Source organism: Callionymus lyra, chromosome 8 (assembly GCF_982586985.1).
Source record: "Callionymus lyra chromosome 8, fCalLyr1.hap1.1, whole genome shotgun sequence".
NCBI lineage: Eukaryota > Metazoa > Chordata > Actinopteri > Syngnathiformes > Callionymidae > Callionymus > Callionymus lyra.
In genome coordinates, this window is record NC_141825.1 from 22049071 (window position 1) to 22072526 (window position 23456).

General features: G+C 37.9%; 2 protein-coding genes across 3 annotated transcripts in view; one reads left to right on the top strand and one right to left on the bottom strand.

The window, feature by feature from the left end:
• The window catches only part of slc6a15 (solute carrier family 6 member 15), a 28419-nt gene extending 24941 nt beyond the window's left edge, over nucleotides 1-3478 (top strand). For both annotated transcript variants that reach the window (XM_087797832.1, XM_087797831.1), the window contains exons 11-12: nucleotides 1058-1220; nucleotides 2640-3478. In XM_087797832.1, coding sequence (XP_087653958.1) covers nucleotides 1058-1220; nucleotides 2640-3005 — 529 coding nt within the window. In that variant the 3' untranslated portion in view covers nucleotides 3006-3478. The remainder of the gene's footprint in view (nucleotides 1-1057; nucleotides 1221-2639) is intronic.
• A 26-nt stretch (nucleotides 3479-3504) lies between these two features.
• The window catches only part of lrrk2 (leucine-rich repeat kinase 2), a 34722-nt gene continuing 14770 nt past the window's right edge, over nucleotides 3505-23456 (bottom strand). Inside the window, exons 16-52 of the mRNA XM_087797830.1 lie at nucleotides 22562-22701; nucleotides 22284-22412; nucleotides 21134-21304; nucleotides 20722-20986; nucleotides 20466-20648; nucleotides 19386-19501; nucleotides 18854-18920; nucleotides 18534-18730; nucleotides 18206-18456; nucleotides 17916-18064; nucleotides 16871-16964; nucleotides 16616-16802; nucleotides 15726-15907; nucleotides 15429-15652; nucleotides 15237-15364; nucleotides 14474-14692; nucleotides 14211-14412; nucleotides 13923-14011; nucleotides 13638-13825; nucleotides 13417-13571; nucleotides 13091-13237; nucleotides 12264-12455; nucleotides 12052-12198; nucleotides 10937-11049; nucleotides 10685-10875; nucleotides 10458-10618; nucleotides 9636-9806; nucleotides 9476-9576; nucleotides 9194-9409; nucleotides 8743-8936; nucleotides 8592-8664; nucleotides 7446-7636; nucleotides 7231-7377; nucleotides 5878-6104; nucleotides 5570-5638; nucleotides 5249-5381; nucleotides 3505-3662 (exon numbers count right to left, since the gene is read on the bottom strand). Coding sequence (XP_087653956.1) covers nucleotides 5257-5381; nucleotides 5570-5638; nucleotides 5878-6104; nucleotides 7231-7377; nucleotides 7446-7636; nucleotides 8592-8664; nucleotides 8743-8936; nucleotides 9194-9409; nucleotides 9476-9576; nucleotides 9636-9806; nucleotides 10458-10618; nucleotides 10685-10875; nucleotides 10937-11049; nucleotides 12052-12198; nucleotides 12264-12455; nucleotides 13091-13237; nucleotides 13417-13571; nucleotides 13638-13825; nucleotides 13923-14011; nucleotides 14211-14412; nucleotides 14474-14692; nucleotides 15237-15364; nucleotides 15429-15652; nucleotides 15726-15907; nucleotides 16616-16802; nucleotides 16871-16964; nucleotides 17916-18064; nucleotides 18206-18456; nucleotides 18534-18730; nucleotides 18854-18920; nucleotides 19386-19501; nucleotides 20466-20648; nucleotides 20722-20986; nucleotides 21134-21304; nucleotides 22284-22412; nucleotides 22562-22701 — 5801 coding nt within the window. The 3' untranslated portion in view covers nucleotides 3505-3662; nucleotides 5249-5256. The remainder of the gene's footprint in view (nucleotides 3663-5248; nucleotides 5382-5569; nucleotides 5639-5877; nucleotides 6105-7230; nucleotides 7378-7445; nucleotides 7637-8591; nucleotides 8665-8742; nucleotides 8937-9193; nucleotides 9410-9475; nucleotides 9577-9635; nucleotides 9807-10457; nucleotides 10619-10684; nucleotides 10876-10936; nucleotides 11050-12051; nucleotides 12199-12263; nucleotides 12456-13090; nucleotides 13238-13416; nucleotides 13572-13637; nucleotides 13826-13922; nucleotides 14012-14210; nucleotides 14413-14473; nucleotides 14693-15236; nucleotides 15365-15428; nucleotides 15653-15725; nucleotides 15908-16615; nucleotides 16803-16870; nucleotides 16965-17915; nucleotides 18065-18205; nucleotides 18457-18533; nucleotides 18731-18853; nucleotides 18921-19385; nucleotides 19502-20465; nucleotides 20649-20721; nucleotides 20987-21133; nucleotides 21305-22283; nucleotides 22413-22561; nucleotides 22702-23456) is intronic.

The following is a 23456-nucleotide window of genomic DNA, read 5'->3' on the forward strand; positions in this document are numbered from 1 at the left end:
AAAACTTATTTTAACAACATTTTGAGTTCTGAAAGTTTGTGGAATATGGTTTAATAAAATGATCCTCTTGTAAAACAGCTAAAGGACACATTTAGCAACATATTAACTGTAGTTTGAAATGTTGCTACGTTAGCTTTTAGCGCAAAGTATTGCTAATGTTTGAGATGTATTAGCATGATGCAACGTTTATGCTACGAAAGCACCAAATGGTTTTCAGTAGTGTCGCAAGACCGGATCAGAAGCTAAATTCTAGCTAGCATTATAGCTTATGTTAGCATTATCATACGGAAAAATATAATTAAGCTCATATTTAAAAAATGAGGCGCTCAAAACTAGAAATAAAATATACAAAACTTAATTGAAGCTTTTTTTAAAATCTTTTTTGTATTTAGTTTCTGAATAACTTATGTTAGCATTAGCATGAGGCTAAACTTGTTCAAATAATAGAAAGCTAAAAGTGGTTGTCAATTATGTTGCAATAACAGAACAGCTACATTGTAGCTAGCATTATAGCTTATGTTAGCATTAGCATACGGAAAAATATAATTAAGCTCATATTAAAAAAATTAGGCGCTCAAAACTAGAAATAAAATATATAAAACGTAATTGAAGCTTTTTTTTCCTAATCTTTTTTGTATTTAGTTTCTGAATAACTTCTGTTAGCATTAGCATGATGCTAAACTTGTTCAAATAATAGAAAGCTAAAAGTGGTTGTCAATTCTGTTGCAATAACAGAACAGCTACATTGTAGCTAGCATTATAGCTTATGTTAGCATTAGCATACGGAAAAATATAATTAAGCTCATTAAAAAAATTAGGCGCTCAAAACTAGAAATAAAATATATAAAACGTAATTGAAGCTTTTTTTTCCTAATCTTTTTTGTATTTAGTTTCTGAATAACTTCTGTTAGAATTAGCATGATGCTAAACTTTGTTCAAGTTTTCAGTTCTGTCGCAATAACGGAACAGCTACATTGTAGCTAGCATTATAGCTCATGTTAGCATTAGCACAGTGAGAAGTCGTAGAAGAAACAAATATTTTTTTTTGTTTCGTCAGGTTCTTCGACGACTTGCGGGATATGCTGGGCTTCAGCCCGAACCGCTTCTACTACTACATGTGGAAGTATGTGACGCCGGTGCTGCTGCTGCTGCTGCTGGTCTCCAGCTTTGTTCAGCTCATCATGAAGCCGCCCAGTTACAACGCCTGGGTCGAGGGCACGGTGAGTCCCAGGGGAGGAGGTCAGGGCGGGTCCTTCACAAGCACTTCAAAGGTTTACGTAAATACGGATCGGGACAAAAACAGGATGTTTTGGTTCGACATGGAAGTCCAGGTTTTGATCACAGCAGGGGTTCATAAGAACTTTTTATGTTTCCGTGTTCGTCGGACTGTAGCTTCAGCTGCCGCCGCGAGAGAACGTTTTGTCGTTAAAGTTATTGGTTAATTATTGGTATCATTGTTTCTTTATTTTTAAAATAGTTTAAAGACATTCACGAGAGCAGAACTAGCAAAAACAGTAGAGCGGCTGCATCTACTCTTGTTGTTCGTCGTAGATCTACTTCAAAACGGTTCTGGTACAATAAGTTTTGTCTTCATAGCTAAAAGCGATACCAGGAAACGTGTAGGAGGCACAATGTGCGAGTTTTGACAAGAATCTGGTGATTTCACAATACACTATATTACTATACTGTAGTAACAATGATATAGTTGTAGTATTGTCCAGTACTTGACTCTGGTGTTGTAGTATTTACAGACCACATGACTCTTGACGAAGTCGTAACTGTTTTCTTTTGTTTTGAAACCAAAATATGTCCAAACATCAGCTTTTAAAGCTGCTGGAGTCGACTGTATCCTCTCGTCCTCAGTCATCGTTCAGATCTCAAAAGGATTGTTTTTGAGATCCTTTAGCTGCGGAGGACGTAATGACTGCTGCCATCTTGTGGCCGAAAGTTGAATTGTGACAGATAAAGAAATGTTAATTATTTTATTTTAACTTAATTTCATATAAAACATAAAAGAATTAAGATTAAAGTACAATCATTTAAAATACAAAAGAAAAACTAAATGTCGATACAGTGTCCTCGGAAAAAAATATCGCAATCTAAAAAGTAAGTAAGTAAGTAAGTAATATTTATTTGTATAGCGCTTTTCCAGACCAGGGTCACAAAGTGCTTAAACAATCAAAACAATACTCAAAAAAGTACATACTTTAAAGATCAAGATAATACTGAGAACAACACAGGAGTTCCAGAAAATCAAGGAAAAGCCTGAACAAATAAAAACGTCTTAAGATGTTTCTTAAAGGAGTCAGTAGATCATCAAGAGCAAAGAGAGAGAAGATCGTTCCAAAGCTTAGGAGCAACAGTCTGGAAGGATTTCTCTCCTCTGGTCCTGAACCGTGTTCAGGAACCATCAGTAGATTCTGATCCACAGACCTCAGAGCCCGAGCTGGGGTGTAAGGCTGGATCAGATCAGTGATGTAAGGAGGAGTCTGACCATGAATAGATCTGAAAGTAAGAACCAGAATTTTAAAGATGATCCTGAAAGAAACTGGAAGCCAGTGAAGTTTTAAGGATCGGAGAAATGCGAGTTCTTCTACTAGAGAAGTAAGAGTCCATTGAAGAGTATTTTCCTCCTGCAGGCCACCGAGGAGTTGAAGGACTTCCCTCCGTGGGCCGTCCTGATCTGCATCTCTCTGGTGGTCCTGGCCATCCTGCCCGTGCCCACCGTCCTGGTCCTGCGCCACTTCAAGTTCCTGGGCGGGTCCAGCAGCAGCCACTCTGCCGTGTCCTACTCCAAGGCCCGCATGATCAAGGAGGTGGAGGACGACGACGCCAGCCTCATCAAAGGCAAGACGCCCACGCCGACGCCGTCGCCCGTGCCCGGGATCTACCGCAAGAAGGACGGCGGCGCGCCCGCCGGGCCCGACGGAGACGCCCCCAACGGCTGCTACGGGATCGGGTACCTGATGGCCGACGCCCCCGACATGCCCGAGTCGAACTTATAAGCCCCCCCGTCCCCCCCCCCCTCGTCGCTTCATAAACAACCATGTATTTCTCTGTAGACGCCGTAGATGCTTCGTCTCCTCCCGTAACTCCGCTTTCCTCCACCAGGAGGCGAGAGACTCTCGTCACGACCCCCCAAAAAACTGCTGCTAAAGTGTGAGAACCATTTGACAATTTTGAAACTAAAAAGTCCTGGAAAACGAAAGTGTGCCTGACTGGTTTATACATGTTTATGGAATACGTCACGTTGTATATTTAAGGTATTCTGTAAATGTAGTATAAATATATTTATCTGGGTTTTTAAAACTTCTTTTAAAGGTTCAGATATTATTCAAACCCTTTTTTTTTTTTTACTAATGTCGGTGTCATGTTGGCGAGGGCCGCGTCCTCCGTGTAAATATTGTCCATGAAATGGCTTCAAATGCAAAACTGTCTTTTTTTTCCCTGTTGAAAACAAATAAACTCTGATCGCAGACGAACGTTTCCTTCGTGACTCGAACATGTAGATAAATATCATTTAATCGTCGTCACACAAACAACACTGACTCAGGGCTTTGGCTTCGTTTCCAGTCGCGGGTCGTCTGGCTTCGACCCGTGTCTCCCTTTTAGATTCAAGTCTTCTTCGGTGGAGGAATAGAAGCTTCCACTCGTCATCCAGCCTGAAAGAGAAGAACTTTTGCTTTCATCACGTGTCTAATCTGTAAAAATCATTTATTGACCTACAATTAAGTGTTTAAGATGAAAGTGAAAATAAATGTTGAAATTCGTTTAAGGGAAACAAACCCGAAGATAATTACGATAAATCCGAAGATTAAAAGAGAACTTTTATAACATATAATAATAATAATAATAGTCGTACTTCCTGTTACACAATGTCATTTTGTTTGGCCCCCCCTGGTGTTCATCCATAGAACAGCAGCAAATGAAGTTATAACCCTGTTTTAGGCTTTTATGTTAAAATAAGTTAGACTTTTGGACTGAAAAAGGGGCGTTATCCATCAAATAAAAACTAAAAACAATTATATACAGTTTCATAGCAACGTTTTTACTAAGTTAATAACAGAGGAGAGAATTCTTGAAAACATACTTAAAAGTAGCACCTCTGGTTGGTCGCCGGGGCTATGTCTCAGATCGCATACTAGCGTATTAAAAGTTAGTATTTTTAGTGCGTTAGTGCATCGTTTTAAACGGAAGTTACGTCATATATATATATGCATATATATATGCATATATATATGCATATATATATGCATATATATATGCATATATATATGCATATATATATGCATATATATATGCATATATATATGCATATATATATGCATATATATATGCATATATATATGCATATACTTACAGGTGCATTTTCCGCAGCAGTAGGAGGATAAACACGTCTTCGCTGCTGATACCAGCTTAAATATCTCGCGATTATTTAGATTCTCATATTTTTTCTTTATTTCTTTTTCCAAACTTGCAATACGTGCTGCCAGCAGGTGTCGATAGCGTTCAAACAGCTGCTTGAAACATCATTAAATAGAAGTAGAAGAAGAAGCTGTCATTGTGATCTCCGGTTAGTGTGTAGCAGCAGAGTTTGATTTGAGACATACTATCTGTGGAGAATTTGCGTACTAGTTAGTATGTACACTAAACTGATGCATACTAACTTCTAGCATACTAAGAGTAGTATGCAATTTGAGACACAGCACAGGTTTATTTTAGCTCCTTGGCAGAGGTATGACTTGTCAAGTCCTCAGGGTCCTCATGTCCTGGTTTTTGTTCCAACCGATCAAGAGGACACATTTTGACCAATCAGGTGTCTTAGGAGTGTAATCAGTTGATTGACAGTCAGGTGTTGCTTGTTTCAGCTGAAACCTCATTGGTTCAAATGTGTTCGATCGGTTGGAACAAAAACCTGCACACCCTGCGGCCCTTGAGGACCGAGTTTGCCCACCTCTGCTCTAGAGGTTTCCAAAAGTCTGAATTGAAGACTTTTTTAAGACTAAACCATAAACAATGTAACAAATACATCTGTTTTAGATGCTTTTGAAAAATAAATAAATATAAAACCTGTTTTACTTTTGATTTTTGACATATTTCTATTTTCGTTTTGAATCCTTTTGTTGACATTCAAGGCGTCTTAAATGGGTTCAGTGTGTCACACACACACCTGCAGTGTGTCACACACACACCTGCAGTGTGTCACACACACACACCTGCAGTGTGTCACACACACACACACACACACCTGCAGCGTCAGTCCAGCTGCAGCTGCTCCCTCATCCTGCAGCCGATCTGCTGTCTCTTCTCGCCGTGTTTCTTCAGGTCCTTGACCTCCAGCGGCAGCGAACTGTTCCACAGCATCAGCACCGACTCCTCGTCTGAAACACACACACACACACACACACACACACACACACACACACACACACACACACACACACACACACACACACACACACACACACACACACACACACACACACACACACACACACACACACACACACACACACACACACTTGTGTTGTGACCAACTGTGGGACAAACAAAGGGTCCGGGTTCTCACCAGACTGAGTCTTGTTCTTCGGGAGTCGTCTGCCCAGAACCAGAACCACGTTCTTCCAGTTCAGTGATTCTGTTCGAACACAAAATATATATATTTTTCTTAATGTAAATGTTTTGGATTTTAATGGGGTTTTTTGTGTCCTACGGCACAAGTTCTCTAGAAATAATAATTACAATATAATAATTACAATCATTCCAAAAATTTAAATTCAACTAAAAGTTTAAATAATAAAAAATAAAATTTTCAATGTAAACTTTAAATAATATGACGTCAGATATCCTTCCATGTTGACGTCATACAAAACTGACCAATGAGCGCGGAGGCGATGCAGCGGACGGAGCTGCAGCGGGGGTCGATGACCTGCACGGGCTGGTGTTTGGAGAGCTCCAGTACGAGCAGGTAGCCCCCTCTAGTGCCGACCCAGAGAGTTGCAGAACCCTGCACCAGCAGGGCTTTGACCCGCGCCCAGGGGGGACTCGCTGCTGACCCCTGACCTAAAGTGCTGCCCGGACCCTCGGGACCCACCGAGTCCCTCCTGCGAGAGAGAAGTTGATCGTTGAGTTACTCTGAAGTTTTTTAATGGCTGTAGTTTACTGGAGAGAAAAATGTGTTCATTAACGTTACTCAATATGTGAGTATTTGTTCAAATATAGTTAAGAGTAAAACTGCTTTCTGTAAAAATACAGAATTAATAGAAGGGACTGAAGAAAAAAAAAGTATAAGTAACAGTAAAAATAAAGATTCAATAAAGTAAAGAAATAAAGTGAGGAATTATGAGTAAAAATTCATATTAAAAATTACAAGTACAAGTTGAAACGTAAAAGTAAAAAGTGAAAGTATAAAAGTTAAAGTACAAAAGTTAAAGTGAAACGTGAAACTATAAAAATAAAAGTAAAAGTATAAAAAGTAAAAGTTAAAAATTATAGTAAAAAAGTTAAAGTGTAAAGTGAAAGTATAAAAGTAAAAGTTACAAGTTAAAGCACAAAAGTTAAAGCACAAAAGTTAAAGTGAAAGTATAAAAATAAAAGGAAAAATAGAAAGTAAAAGTACAAAAGTAAAAGCTAAAAATTAATTTACAAAAGTTAAAGTGAAAGTATAAAATTGAAAGTAAAAGTTACAAGTTAAAGCACAAAAGTTAAAGTGAAAAGTGAAAGTATAAAAATAAAAGTAAAAATCAAAAGTATAGAAGTAAAGGTTAAAAATTAATTAAAAAAATTAAAGTGAAACATAAAAGTATAAAAGTTAAAGTTAAAGTCAAAAGTAAATATAAAAAGTAAAAATAAAAATAAGAGTAAAAATAAGAAAATAAAAGTAAAAGTTACAAGTTAAAGCACAAAAGTTAAAGTGAAAGTATAAAAATAAAAGTAAAAATAAAAAGTAAAAGTATAAAAGTAAAAGTTAAAGTAAAAAGTGAATATAAAAAGTAAAAGCTAAAAGAGTAAAAAATAAAAATAATAGAGTAAAGATTAGAAAGTAAAAAGTAGTAAGTAAAAAAGTAGAAAGTAAAAAGTAGAAAGTAGAAAGTAAAAAGTAAAAAGTAAGATAAAATAAGCTAAAATAAAAACAAGAATTAAAATCAAATAACAAAAAGTAAATAATAATAATAATAAAGTTTCAATTGCAACAAATACAAAGTTTGGTGACGTCAACAGTGTGTTTACCGGATGATTTGTGTGCAGTTGATGCAGTTCAACATTCTCTCGCTCTTCTTGTCCCAGACTTCCACAGTATCACTTCCAGCTTTACTCAAGTAAACATGTTTGTCCACCACCATCCTGCAAACACCGGCCTCTCCACTGCGCTGATGCCTGCAGTAGAAACAGACGGTGAGCAGCAGCAGCAGCAGGAGCGAGGGAGTGAGGAGAACATCTCTCACGGGAAGATGAGGTTTGGTCTGGTGTCGATGCTCTTGCTGACGTCGTAGTCGGCGCTGAAGGCGAGGATCCTGGAGCCACAGCCGGCCCAAACGGATCGACTGTCCAGGGAGTAGGAAGACGGTCCCAGACACATGAGCGGCGTGTTGACGGTTCCCACGCACAGCGTCTTCACCGGCTCAGCGCCTTCTTGCTGCGAGGAGGAGAACGTGTTCTCAGAGGTTGATTTATTAACCAAACTAAACATTTGTTAAACAACATTTTCTCTAATACGTCATGGACATATAATCAGTGACATCACAATGTTGAATTAAACGTTTCAAAAGTTGAATCTTAAATGTCTTTTTTTGACGATTTGATTATTTTTTTGACGATTTAGTTAAATAGATAAAAGTTTTTTAAATAATCAAATGACAGAAATTGAACATTTAGAAAATGAATGGGTTTTTGGCTCGTTTTTTTAAAAAAATAAATCAAATAATTAAATAATTAAAAAATAGCATTTTCTAAACGAAAAAAGTTCAATTTCTTTTTATTTAGCATCGTCTGGTGAAGGTTATTTTTTGTATTGAAATTTAAAGGCTTCACATTTTTTAATATTGAATTTAAAAGGCTATGAATAAAAAAATTATATTGAATCTAGAAAATGTATTGTTTAATAATTGAAATTAAAATACACAATACAACTGAATGTGGGAAAAAGTATGTAATTAATTTTGAAAATATTCGACTAATTGAACTGTTTTTTTTAAACCATTGAATTCAACCTTTGAATATTCAAATAATTTAATTCAATTATTCAAAAAATAAATACTACCTCACAATATTTGAAATTCAATCCTTCAATAAACTGATGGCACTGATATATACCTACATATATTATACAAACATTTTGAATTGAATGTAAAAAGCTATGAATTACAAAATGTAAACATTTTATTTTTGAAAAATCTGAATAAGAATATTAAACTCTATATATACAAAAACAATTTTGAAAAGATAATATCTGTATTCAATAATTTAAACCTTTCAATATAGACAAAATATTTATTCTATTCTTAAAAACAATGAAATGCTAAAAAAAAATCATCAAATGTATTCCCTCAAAGGTCTGATAAACTAAGATAGAACCCCAAAACAGAACTCACCCCAAGACAAGAGTCTTCATAAACGGTGAGAATTCCATCTGCTGTCCCGACTAGCAAATAATTCTTCCTTTGGCTGAAAAGAAATATTTAAAAAATCCATTTATGTTTCTTGACAAACACGTGTCCACAGTGAAGAGTATGAGGTTCATACGTGCGGCGAGGATGAACGTGGAAGTAAAGCGAGGTGACGGCGTCCGACACACTCTGCAGGCGGTGACATGTGGACACGTCCCGTGTGCTGACCATCACCAGAGACCCGGACTGGGTTCCTGCCACCAGCCAATCACAGGGGTCGTCTGGGATCTGGACGGTTACGAGACACAGCACTGGACTTACATCGACTTCCTGTTGGGATGAAACAGCAAACAGGAAGTTAATCAACAATGGAGAGACGGAGGATTCTGTCAATCAATCTGGCTCCTGTAGGAGATTAAGAAAAGATTGATGAACTTAAATAAGGAGAGAAGCCTTAAGGATGGAACACTTCAGCGAAAATTCTGAGCCGCTCTAGTAGAAGAACTCACATTTCCCCGATCCTTAAAACTCTTTACTGGCTGCCAGTTTCTTTTAGGATCAATTCTACAATTCTAGTGGCCACATACCTGAGGGGTGACGGTGCTGGTGTCCAGGTCCACGGTGGTGATAAAGCCTTTCCTCTGGGTACTGCTGCCTCCTCCCAGCCACGCCTTGTGGCCCGACCCGGCACCACAGTCCCCGTTTCCGGACGTCACAGTGAAGCACTCGGCACTGAACAGCCCGGGAACCACCAGCTCCCTCATCAGACACAACATCTCCCCCGAGTTCAGACAGTCGAACACCTGCGTTGGAACAAGAACCCTCATCAGATCCTGCTTGATCGAGTTATTACTCGACGGCTCCCTCACCTGGTCAGACGTGGGTCGATCCTGAGGACACTCCCGAAGACAGTCCTTCATCAGATCCTGGAAACCCGGCCAGGGAGAACAACCGTAGTGCTGGACCGGATCTGCGTGGAGGTTTATTTGAAAAGGAGTACCTAAAGGAGACCGGTCATCTCACAAGTACCTGGAAGTTTTCCCTGCACGGCCACCTCGTCAAACTCGCTGGGGAACTTCATGCCATCGAAGATCCGCTCGCCGCAGGTCAGAAGGTCGTAGAGGAGCAGACCGAAAGAAAACACGTCGGCCTGTTGGTTGTATGTGATGTTTCCTCTGGCGACCTCTGGTGCTCGAAACCCTGTATGTGCAAGTGAACGTGTGAATAAACAATGGGCTGAGAAGGAAGGTTAGTTTCTTTATTTTTTAAATACATCATTTTGAAAAAAGACGCTTTAATAAAAATAAATAAATGAAATTATATATTTTTCTTCAATCAAAAGAAATACTTTCAAAAAACAACGTTATATTTTCAATTTTAAAAAAGGGGTGAAAGCAAAACACATAGTTGAGAAAAAAAAAAAAGAGGTTTTGAACCTTTTTTATTGAAATCCCTTCTCTGTGTTTGGGCCAGATTATGAGTAAAACATGATTTATTAATTTCCAAAAAAGTTGCATTGATGAAAAAAAGAAATAAGTTACAATAGTAATTATATTATTAGTAGTATTATTACCAAGTATTATTTTTAACTAATTTAATGTAAAATTATTATAATTTGAAAAATAAATTATACTCAATTTTCCTATTTGGACCTTCAGAAATAAAATACAAAAGAATATTCAAATAACCATTTTAAGGTCTGATTTAATAATAATGGTAATAATAGTACATTTAATTAAAAAGTGCCTTTCAGAGAACTCAGGGTTATGTAATAACTTTACCATTATCACATAAATAAGCTAAATAATGGAGGTATCTTTGACTTGCACGTGAGCGAACACGGTTGCCGACCTGGTGTTCCCTCGGAGCTCCTGACTCCCATGCTGCAGCAGTACTGAGCGATGCCGTAATCTGTGATCTTGGCTACTATTTCCGAACCGGTCTTCAGGTTGAACAGGAGCACGTTGTGGGGTTTGAGGTCGCGGTAGATGATCATGGAGGAGTGAAGGTACCTGAAGGTTTGCAAAAAATAAAAGTTCAGTTTAAAGAAACTTTGAGTAACAAATGACGACTCACACCTGAGTCCGTCAGCGACGTGCAGGGCGATCCTGTGCTGCAGCTTCCTGTTCAAGCTGCCGTTCTCGTGTTCAAACAGAGAGTCCAGGGAACCACGAGGGGCCAGCTCCATGACCAGGACCTGCGGGGCCGGGCCGGTGGCCAGCAGGGCGACCAGGCTGGGGTGTCGAAGGCGACCCAACACCGCCAACTCCTGCGTGAATTCAAAAACATTTGAATCCAGAAAGTGTCAAAAGATGTTCAGATAACAATACCTGTCTTAAGAGTCTGTGGATGTAAAGTTCTGACACATGCTTGTTGAATATCTTGACGGCAACTTCCTCATCTCTGTAGATTCCTCGATAGACGGTTCCAAAGCCGCCGCCCCCTTGATGGAGGAAGAAGGCGGTAACATGTTTATTTAACCAAAATATTCAACCAATGTATTACATTTTAGAAAGGGATAAGTTTGACCCAATAGTGGCCCAAATATTGATATATAGTAACTGATTCAAAATAAGATTTTGATCACAAAACTTTAGCCAAAATGAATACTGGTACAAGATAAGTTTGTACAATAGAAACACATTTAAATCTCTATTGCCAAATTTTAGAAATATTGTTTTTATTAAAAAAGAAAAGAAAAGGCTTAAATATGTTTTTTATCCCAAAAACGTATGATGCGCTGAAGAAGCTTTGTGTAACAGTGTCATGTATTTTAGAGCTCAGTAGGTGGCGCCCTCAGAAAAATGATGTGAGGTTTCAATATGATAGCTATTCATGCATTTTTAACACATTGAGTTTAATAGTCTTATTCCAATAACTCAAAAATAAGTTTTAAAAATTAAAAAGATTTAATTTTGCTAATTGTATATTAAAATGTTGGTATATACAGTAAGTGCATATATAACATTTTTATTTCCAAATTGTTTGTATGAATTATTAACAACAACAACAAAAATGAATCTTTCAAAAAACAAATGATTGAATAAAATTATCCAATAAAAATAGTTAAAATTTAATAGAAATAACGGAATTTAATTATTTCTCAAAACATAAATGCTTAAAAAGAAAAAAAACATTTTAATTAAAAATGACATCAATATTTGAAATGTTAAATTCAACCATTAAATATTCTGACGGCTGATTTACTTCCATACATATCACACTGCATTAAGGAAGTACAGTACTGCCAATAGGAGTGAGCCAAACACATAAAAGGTTAAACTTGCGTGTGTTTTTAAAATGCATTTTCAAACCATCTGAATTGACTCATATTCCAGTTGATTATTAAAAAAGATTTCAAATATATCCTAAAAAACAACATATTTTTTGTTCACCCAAGTCTCATCTAAATAACTTGATAGCCGAGGTATTTTACGAGGCTCACCCAGACGATTGTCTTTGGACAAGTCCACATGTAGCTCTTCACTGTCCAGTATGGTCGCTGCAGGCTGGTCGCTTAAAACCAGGTCCGGAGCAATCTGAGAGATGGGGAGTCTGTTCCTCGGGTCCTCTTTGTCCTCCAGCAGGAAATCTGAAGGGTTTTGTATTTGAGTCAATTGCATATATAAGAGGACTGATCAAAGAACGTTTGTTTACCTTTGTCGAAAGAGTGAAAGAGTTCCTCCAGCAGGATCTTGCTGCTCTCTTGTCCGTCCACGAAGCTGTAGAGAGCCCATTTCTTCAGCAGGGATTCTCCGCTGCCGTGAATGTCAGTGTTCAGGAGGCCGGGGAACCATTCCTCCAGGAGCGAGTCGATGTGATCCACCACCTGACCCAACAGCACCCGACCTGCACCGACAACAAAACATTTCTCTCTCTCTTGTCATATTTACTAACGTAAATATTCTCAAGCCCCGCCCACTGAAAACACTTTGTTTTTCTGGAGATTAAATCTTCAAACCAAAGATAAGGAAATAAAAAAGTGATCATACCCATGACATGAAAGGTGTTATTAATATATCGCTGCTTTCAATTTACACTTTATATGTAGTTTACTCTATGGTTCTCATTTATAGACTTACAGCAATAAATAGGCACTAAATAAACATGTGAAGAATTGAAACACAAGGTGGAAAAGATTAAAAGCACTTTATATTTATTTTAATTTGGCTAGTGGCAATACATTTTCACGAAAGTGTCACTTGATAAAAACTTCTTAAACTTATATTGTCATTAAATGACTGTAAAATTATTGATAGCCCGTTTTTTTATGAGTATTCAGAAAACATTTTTTTACACGAGCAAAGAACACATGCCAAACTTTCCAAAGGGTCAGAATTTTCTTTACCAATTTTACCAATCGTTTTTAATTCAGAAAACAACAATTCAATTGTCTGGATTACATAAGATACTGAATAAATTAAAAAACTTAAATGTTTAAAAAAAAAAGAAGTAAAAACAACATGAGTTGATCGACTTCTCACCCTTCTGTGACGAAGGCACAGTGATCTTGACGAAGCTGGACGGTTGCTCCTCCAAAGATGCTGCTTCCACCAGAGCGTACGCCTCCGAAGACCAGCTGAGGTAGATGCCGCGTCTCCAGTAGATCCGGTTGGGTTTGATTGGTTTCTCTGTTGAGTCGACAATATGTTTTAGAATCAGACACGCAACATTTAACACTAATTTACACATGTTCTCGTATTTGAAAAAAACAATAGAGTGATATACTGTTTCTATTTAGGTCTTTTTCTTTATTTTAGGAAAGTTAAGATACCATTGAAGCATTTTTTGGTTAAACACTTGTAGGTACCTCTTCCACCCAGCAGGTAGGAGGAGACTTCCAACAGTCGACTGATCTGCCTGGACCAGTAGTCCATGGGGAAGTAGGGCATCTCATAGAGACGAACGATGAGCTCAGAGTTCTCACAGTGAGGCAACTCGATCACCGGCCTGTGGTCCGATAAACTGGTGGTGGAAAGTGACCAGTGATTATCAAAAACTCACTGTGCCATGAGTTTAAAAACTATTTACCTGCTGGGCACTAACAGCTGCTCTTCCCCGAACGGCAGAGCAATCTGGAACTTCTCCAGGAGTTTGAAGAACTGTGTCATGTGACTTTTAGGGAAACATCTGGACTCAAACAAGAACTTTTCCACCGCAGAGCGCTGAACAACTCCTTGAGGATTCTCCCAGAGGCCAGAGCTCTTAAAAGTAAGTTTCTTCACAGAAGGAAAATGCAAATGTGATCAGTTTACATACATTTAATATTATCAATATTTACATAACCGGTTCTATTTAATGCATGTGTGTGATTACCTGCGTGATAACATTACAAAGCCACTGAGGATCAATAAAGTAAAGATCCTGCAGCTGAAGAGCTGGATCATCAAAATGAAGTAAAACTCCTGCAGGGACAAAAGTATTTTGAAAAACAATGAACTAAGCATAATAATATAAGTCATACAAAAATACATATATACATTCATGCATATAAATATAAACAAACAAAAACGTACTTATTATTTACAAGGTGTTCAAGCAAAGGTTTATTCATTCATGGAGCTCAGATTTTCAAGCATCTATAACCATTTGTGTTTCACTGACCGGCTTCACTGAGGAAGTCCACAGCGTGCGACAGCTCCGTTTCCTCCAACTGCAGCTGACTCTCCTCCACCAGCTGAAGGACCTCCTGGTGGCGCAACACTGGAAACTCGTGGTCCACTCTGCTTCTCTCCCGAAGAAATCGACGCTCCAGCTCCACGTAGCTGTCCGGGACCAGCTGACCTATCACTGGTTGACCTTGGATCTGAGCAGCACATTTGGTGAGTTTAACAAATAAACATTAAAGATTTTCTTTAATAAATCACCTTAAAGCTCGTGGCTTCCTTGACAATGGCCTTGCGAAGTTTGGTCAAAGCATCCGAGTCGTCGTAGACTGAGACCATGAAGTAGTCCTTGATGGTCGGGAAGCCCTGGTGGTTCAGCAGCTCCTCGCGGACCTTCTTCAGGCACGCCTGGAGCTGGAACTCCTCGCTCACGTCGGCGTGGGTTCCCACCAGAATAACGGGTGCGTGAGGAGCGACTGCCTGGATTGAAAAATAGGGTTAAATGTCATCAACTTATTTCTTCTTATCTTAAATCGTTATCTTATTTTAAGAGAATATTCTCCTGCACTGTCAGGTCAACATTTGACTCCATTTAAAGTTAAATGTTTAGCAATGAATGCCATTTGTTGTGGTGTTGAAAGTACAGGATAGAATGAAAGATTAGATGAATAAAATTAAAAACAATACAATTAAATGAAAAAAGAACCCATATATTAAAACAAGCATATAAAAAATATGAATTAAATACATTTTTCATACATTTTGTTCCAAAATTAAATAAATACGAATGGCATTAAAATATTTCTTCCTTTTTTCCCACCAATTTAATTGAATAATTAAACCAAAAACATAAATGGAAAAAGGAGAACATTTGCAAATAACCTAAGTAAGTATGTTTAGAATTCAACTAGTGATGAATAATAAAGTTTGCGTGTGATAAAGTCGTTACTTCACCATCAAATGTTTTGTCAAGGGGTGACAACCTGTCTGCAGAGATTCACTGACCTGAACATGCTTGACTCACCTTGATGTTGAACAACCAGGGTTTGAGATCCTCCACCTGAGCAGCTCCTTGGCTCAGGTTGTGCACGACCAGGTAGAGAGCTTTGCACGTCATGAAGTGTGGATGAGAGCCGCGTAACTTCTCGTCGCCTGATGAGAAGAACATAAACAACTGTTTATACTGATCCAAGTGATCCATGACATGATGGCTAACCTGAGAAGTCCCAAACGTTCAGCACCATCTTCTTCTTGTCCCTTTCTCTGATGGTCCAGTCACGGACTTCGATGCCAACTGAAGTTTGCTTAGAGTTGATCTGCGACCGTTTGAGCTTCATCAGCTGCTGCATCAGCGTGGTCTTCCCGCTGCCAGCATTCCCAACTACAATGACCTTCATCCGATAATAAGGCATTGCTTTCTTGAGCCTCTGCTGCAGGAATCTGACAGACACACTTAAAGTAAACACGGAGATATAAAGCAGATGTTGGTAGACATTTTAAACCCTCAACAGACCGGACGATGTCTTTAGTTTTGCTGCCGATCAGTTTCAGATCTAGTTCCAGTCGCAGCCCTTCAAGTGGCAGGTCCCAGAGTCTTCCCAGTTTTCCCATCTCGTCCGGGAATGACTTCAAGCCGGTGTTGTGGCTGAAATCCAGAGAGGTGAGCGCTTCCAACAAACCAATCTGAGGAGGGATCTGGGCACGACGAACGAGAAATGATGAGAAACATCATCATTTCAAAATAAGTTTTTCCGAGAGAAAAATAGTTTCATGCGTTTCACTTCTCCATCTCTTCACCAATTTTAACATTGAAATCTAATGGAAATCATTCCTAGAGAAAGGCTGATAAAACATTTGAGGTCACAGATAATTATGAGTTAATGAATCATTATCATTATTAGTCACAGGCATTATCTGTTGAACCAGACTTGACCTGAACTCGACTCGTAAACTTCCACCTCCAGAGCGATAGTTTTTTTAACAGCATTATGATGTCAGTGCTGTATTTGTATTAAAATGTTAAGTTACGATGACTTGATCAAACTAAAGACCCGCCTTATGTTGCTTCTGATTGGTTTATCTTGTGTGGTGACTTCTGTGATTGGCTAGATTTACACAAAAAGGACAACAGCTTTTTATCATAAAATGGTAAATATTGAGTACTAAATGGGTCAATATAAGCGTGAGAAAAACAAATCATATTTTATTTAAGGACAAAATGTAGTTTTTCAATAAACGTATCTGTGAGCATTATATTGGCGAAAATTCAGAGATACAGCAACCAGCGCGCCTCAATTGCATGTATCAACACAGTTTGTGATGGATTGCGAATTGAGAGGTGAGGCACTGCCTCACCTGCCTACCCTGACCGCACGTCTCGTAATAATCTACAAGTATGTTTACCTCTGTGAGCTTGTTGGCACTCAGGTGGAGTTTTTCCAGTTTGGCCCACTTGTAGACGGGTCCATTCAGATTCAGAGAGCTGATGCAGTTCTGACTAAACATCAGTTCTCTCAGATTACTCGACGCCCAAAAAGCAGGACCGGGAAGGACTGCAATGTTGTTGTTTCTCATGTCCACTGAGCGCACACTGTTCAGAAGAACAACAAGTGTGAAAAACCACGACGTTTAATATTAGTCCTTAACAAGTAAACTTACTTTGGAAGATCAAGTATTGCAGCTGAAATGTGAGTGAAGCTGTTGTTTGCTAGTTTCAGGGTCGTTACTCTTGACGGCAGATGAGACAGAGATGCTGAGGAAGAGAAACACTTCAGTCATTGATGTAGTTTAAACCGGGGTTCATCCTTTTACCCCCCACACAGATGATTTCCAAAAGTCTTCTTTAGCGGAGAAATAAACCCTATGGTTTGAGTATATACTGATAATTAAATGCAACAAATAACCCGAGAACAGTCAATGAAGGTTTTTTTAAACACTACTTTTTGTGTTTTTTGTAGAAAATAAAAATTTCCTCAGGTTTGAGAAAGAACAGGAAATTATTGTTAGCAAGTCTCGGAACTAAGTTAATCCTGACCTGAGACTGTAAATGACAAGAAACCCGGTCTTCATGTCAAAGTTTTGTTCGATCAAAGAAAAAAAAAAAAGATTCCTTCCAATTTTTGTCGTCTAAGACACCTATGTCAAGGCCCGGGGGCCAAATCCAGCCCACCAACTCATTTTAAAGCTTAAAAATGTAAAAAGCAAACACAAAACTAAACAAATTGGCAAGCAGATATGTTCTAAGTTTCACTCCTTTAATATCGACCAAAGATAATTCATTCATCTGAAATTTCCAAAAAACGTAGGTATGCAACAACATTTGTTGGATAAAATTAGCCTGAAATATTTGTAAGTTGTTCCCAGACTTGGGTTAATATTTGGGCAACTTGTGGAATTTGGTTTGACACTCCTGATCTATGACAAGGAATTTTGCAAGATGTACTTGTTGATAAAAAAAACCCTGTTAAAACTTGTTTTCCATGTGGGGCAAAAATCCCTATAAATTGACCTTGGCTCCGGCCCAGGTTTGAGTGACATTTTTCTGCTATCTGTACTGTTACTCAAAGAACCAGTGTCTTTGTAACAGCCGTACGTTATTATTATAAGTGAGGACATCAGCTATGTTTGCATGGACAGGGAGTCAAAAGTACAAAGTCTTGATCTCACAGTCAAACTGACAACATTCCACAATGACATTACTCACATATCTTGTTCATGGAGGCGTTGAAGATTTCTAGTTTGGGGCAGCCAGTCAGAAACTCTGGACTGATAATCTCCACATTGTTCTTGCTCACGTCCAGCAGCTTGATCTCAGGTAGACATGGAGAAGCGGAGAGCTCGGTCATGCAGTTTCTGAGCAGAAAAAAAGAAAATCAAAAAATAATCACAACAAAATCCAATGTTTATTTTATATTTATGTATTTTTTTTTCAATTTCTCTTAAAATTATTCTCAATACTAGGCCTATTCTATGGGATCATGTGACAACTCGTACCCCTCCAGCACCAGCTCCTCCAGTTGGTTCATGGCTGAGCCCAAGTCTCGAGGAAACACTGTGATTTTGTTAAAAGACAGGTTTAGTTGTCGCATCGAAGTGCAGGGGACAGCGGGGTCAAAGTTCAGCACAGGGCCGACACAGTTGCGGGAGACGTTGAGGATGCTAAGTGACGGGAGAGCAAGCAGCTCCACTGGTAGTGACTTCAATTTGTTCCCTTGCAGGTCCAGACGGGTCAGACTCTTAAGACTCTGTGTCCAATCAGAAACACCAGCATCAGATGTTTTATCCCATTTAACATTGAGCAGATATTGACGTGGCTGCTCACCTCACAGAGAGCAGATGGAAACTCCACTAGACTGTTGTGGCTCAGGTCCAGGCGCAGCAAGTGCCTCAGCTGCTGCAGGACGAAGCAGTCGTCCATCAGGCAGGACAGGGAGTCCAGCTCGTTTCCAGACAAGTCCATCAGACGGATTCGTTCCTTCTCTTTGAACAGAGCTGCAGTGATCTCCAGTGAACCCAGCACTAAATTCAAGATGACATTTTTATTCTTATTTTCCCACAATAACAAAACTTTACTTCAGTATACTCAGAAATAGTTTGTATAAAAGGACACTTGTTTGCAGCTAAAATTTAAAAAAAAATTACATTTAGAGTTCTTCCGGCTGTATCTCCTGTGAACTTGATCGCTTCGTTCTTTCTCTGTTTGTCCGCTCTGGAAACAAAATGAGTCCAAAAAATCTGATTAGATTCAGTTCAGTTCAGTTTATTTAAAAGGACAATGTGCAGTTACATAAAAATTGACCCAAACATATTGCTTCATAACTTACAATAAATACATTAGGTTTTGATATCAAATAAATAAAAAATCGTATCATTTGTTGTGTTATTGTATGCAGTTTATTAATAAATGCCTGTATTTCAATATTTTTTCTTATTTTTAACCAAATAGAATGAGTACGATAATCATCGGTATCTTTTATCACAGTAAGACTCTGGTAATTTTTTTTAATTTACCTTAAAAGGTGATTTTTTTTTTCATCATTCATTTTAATATCCTTGTTCATTAAAGACAATGCCCTCAGCAACTACTCAAGTTTGTACGTACAAATGCTATGTCAAAAGTATGTCTTTGACTCAGCAGTTAAAAAAATGCACCATTGAACATAAGCAGCTTCACCTCTGCACTGGCGTGTCTACGACGCCCCAGATTCCTGATTGAGGATCCGCCCCGCAGCTCCTCCGACGACTTGTTGAGTGGCTTGAGAGAGAGAGCACCTGTGAAAGAGTCACTACCTGAAAAAGACACAGAAAGTTGGCCGGTCATTTTGTTGATAGCTTTTATTAAATACATCTATTTTTCGATTGTAATATAAATAGTTAATTTTTTGAATTTCTTTAGCAGGACAAAAAAGTGTATGGATTGGAAAAGAATACACTGTATTTAAAAAAAGTTAAATTATTATTTTCTTTATAATAAATACTAGTATCATGAACTCCTGACTTTGGCGTAAATATCTTTATGAATAAAGTTGTTTTTTTGAAACTGAATCGATGATTGCAGAATAAAAACATCTCACAAACACCCTTGTTCGTATTGAAATAAATTATGAATTTGAAGTTTTGTTCACCAAAAAAATCTAGTGATACTTATGCATCACTATACAGGGTCTGGTCAAGTACTTGACTCTTGTGTTGCAGAATTTACAGACCACATGACTCTTGACAAAGTTGTAACAGCTTTAATCTGTTTTGAAACCAAAATATGTCCAAACATCAGCTTTAAAAGCTGCTTGAGTCACTGTATCCTCTCGTCCTCAGTCTTTACTGGGATCTTTTTGGATGCTATTGTTCCTTTAGCTGCGGATGATGAATATCTGCTGCCATCTAGCTGCCGTAAGTTTAATTGCAACACAAATATGAACAAACCCAGTAAATATTTGCATGTTAATTTGAAATGTAAAAAAAGTAATGATTTAATTTTATACACAACTTATTCAAATAAAAACCATAAAATAACAATAATTTAGAAATATATGTATTTGAAAGCGGAACAAATAAAAAATGACATTTTAGATAAACAAAACACATCAATAAAGTGCTGTTGAATATCGTAACAGTATCTTGAAAAATAATATATTTATATTAAAGTGTATATTTTCACACCCCTACCCACAAATTAACTTCATATTTCCAGAGATTTGTAAATTGAGTAGTACTTTTAAATTCCATGATTTTGTTTTTCAGTCTGAGAACTCACCGTCACTCTCCATGTCTTCGAACGTGCGATCATCTGGGGAGACGAAACTGAAGTTGGAGTCGTCGCTCCCGTCAGAAATGTAGCCGGAGGTCAGATAAGGGTCGGTCAGACACCGAAGAGGACCACTCAAACTCCCGGATCTCTGGCAAGATTGGATGTACCGAGCCAGACTGGAACTCTTACCTGAGCGACACACAAGTCCTGTTACAAATGAAATATTTTGCAGCAAAATAAATGAGATTTAAGGTGATCTCACTTGAACCGCTACGGAGACTGAAGGCTCTTCCTTGCTCTGCCAGAAGAGGACTCAGCCAGGTGGCATCCAGGCGGCTCAATCTGAAGCCTCCCAGACACAGAGCACCGTTGTTGAGGTCCAGACCCAGACGAGCAAGCAGCTGAATAACGGTGGGTCCGTCTCCTCTCTTTACACTCACTGCTAAAGCCTTCCGGAGGTGTTGCTCATGGGTTCCCTGACTGAGCAGAAGCTCCACAAGCTCCAGAGGTCCTCCTCGCTCACACACCTGCAGCAACATGAATTCAATTCAAGAAAAAGAAAAAAAAAGTCATTAATATAACGTGATTTATTGTGATCTATTGCCGAATTTATCAAACAAATCTCATATTGATACATTAAATAGATAATCAGGTGAAAATCTCTTATTACTGGCCTGATAAATGAGAGACTCTGCTTTTGTCTTCTTGTTGACGTCGGCCCCCATATCGATCAAACACTCGGCCATCGCGGTGTCCCCGTCCTCGCAGGCCTTTTCTAGCATGCTGTATCGTAACTCAGGGTTGCTCCACATCTTAGAGAGGGCCAGGCCGACCGTCATACGCAGCTGGAAGCGGACCGAGGGAGAAAGAAGAAGGGCAGCGTGAATTGATTTAGCGAAGAATCGTTCGAGGAAATCTGAGATATAAATAAAGATTAATGTTTCGTAGAAGGGAAATCGACTCTGTACTGGAAGGTATGTTCTCAATGAGGGGTCAATGAGTGGTCAGGGATTAAACAAAGACCCCTATTATTGGACTGGATCAGGAAATTATAACCATATAAAGAATAATTAGTGAATGAATCCGCAGTTGAAAAGCATTAAAAGGCAACAGTTGATAACTAATGCAGAATAATACTTTAGATAGTGTGTCAAAAAGTTAGTTTAAATCAGGAAAGTTTGCCATGACCCAATGAACAAACCCAGCATCAACAATAAATCAGTTAAATCATTCATTTATTTTCTGTGCCGCTTAATTCCTTTTGGGGATCGCGTGGGGGCAGGAAACCTATCCCAGACCCTATTCTCCATCCTTTTTTTATTGTATATGTTTAACCATTTGGAACAATATGTTTATTTTATCTCATTTGATTGATTTGTTGTTGGAATTTTGTACTGTGTTCTGCTGAAGGTTAACAGCAGCTAAAACTGAATCCCATGATACAAGACTGTTGTTTGATAATAAAGACGATTCTTATTCTGATTCTTACCCCTTGTGTTATCTCGGGGTCAAGGTGACCCAAGGGCCCAAAAACATATCCGTTTGTCATTCAATCGGGACAAATTCAAGCACTTAGCCAGCAAGATTCAATAAAATGATATATTAGAAGTCTGCAGAAGACTTATAGAGGGTCAAGTCATAATAACAATAACAATATAAATATTGCCGTTTCTGTAAAATCACATGTAATTTGGGTTCCAACTTCAGATCGTGAGGTCAATAGAAGTTGTGCAATAATGGTACAGTGTTTGGAGCATTTCCCAGTTAGATATAACAGATTTGCAAAAAAAGAAAGATACAAAATATTGTTCAGGATGAATGTACCTGATTTTTGCTCGGGTCTGGATTGTTTTCTCTGAGGTGGAAGAAAATGTGGCGGTCAAAGTCTTCTCTGTGCAGCTCTGCAGCAGCTCCAGAGCAGGCATCAAGCATCCTCAAAGCCAACTGAAAACACTGGGAGAGCCCATGACCCAGTCAATGTCAATCCATTTTTGTAAATAAAAAACAAGACATTTCAGTAGATGCATCAATTTGTGTCAGAAATGACATTTATTCTGATGAATGTTAGAAGATGCAGATCCAAAATTCTATCAATAACAAACCTTCAAAAGCATCTCGGTGTCTTCCTTGTACTGGACGAGCAGCACTACCAAAATGGAAGCCAGTACAGGCACAATCATCCGAGACAGTTTCTTCTTAGTTACGAGGTAATTTAGTAGAATGAGGCCCCAGTAGTGAATCTCTGCAGCAGAGAAACAAGGAGACATTACTCAATATATATTTATTTACAGCCACACATATATCAAGACTATGACTGAGCTACATTGCTTACATTTTATAATTGAGTTTACCGTTAAAAAAGCAAGAAAAGCCAATATTTATCATTTCTTATATTGTTTTTGATGTTATTTATGTTTTATTGATTGTTACAGTTGTAATGATTATTGCTGTAGTGATTGCTATTATTTTTGTGATAGTGGTTGTGGCTGTTATTATCATTTTTATTGTTGTTATTATTATAGTAGTTTTGTTATTTGAATTGCTACTGTTGTAATTATAATCATTTTTAATTATTATTATTATTATTGTTATTGCCGTCATTATAATAGTCGTTACTTTTTTTGGATAGCTACTGTTGTAATTATAATTGTATTAATTATGATTATGATTATTATTATTATTAATGGTATTGCTGTCATCATTATAGTTGTTATTATTTTTTATTGCTACTGTTGTAATTATAATGTTTTTTTATTGTTATTGCTGTCATCATCATAATCGTTATTATTTTGTATTGCTATGTTGTAATTATAATGTTTTTTAATTATTATTATTACTATTATTGTTATTGCCGTCATTATAATAGTCGTTACTTTTTTTGGATAGCTACTGTTGTAATTATAATTGATTTGAATTATTATTATTATTTTTGTTGTTGCTGTTGTTATAAATGATAAAATATTTTGTATCGTCTCTTGAGCCTGCATCTAATGTCTT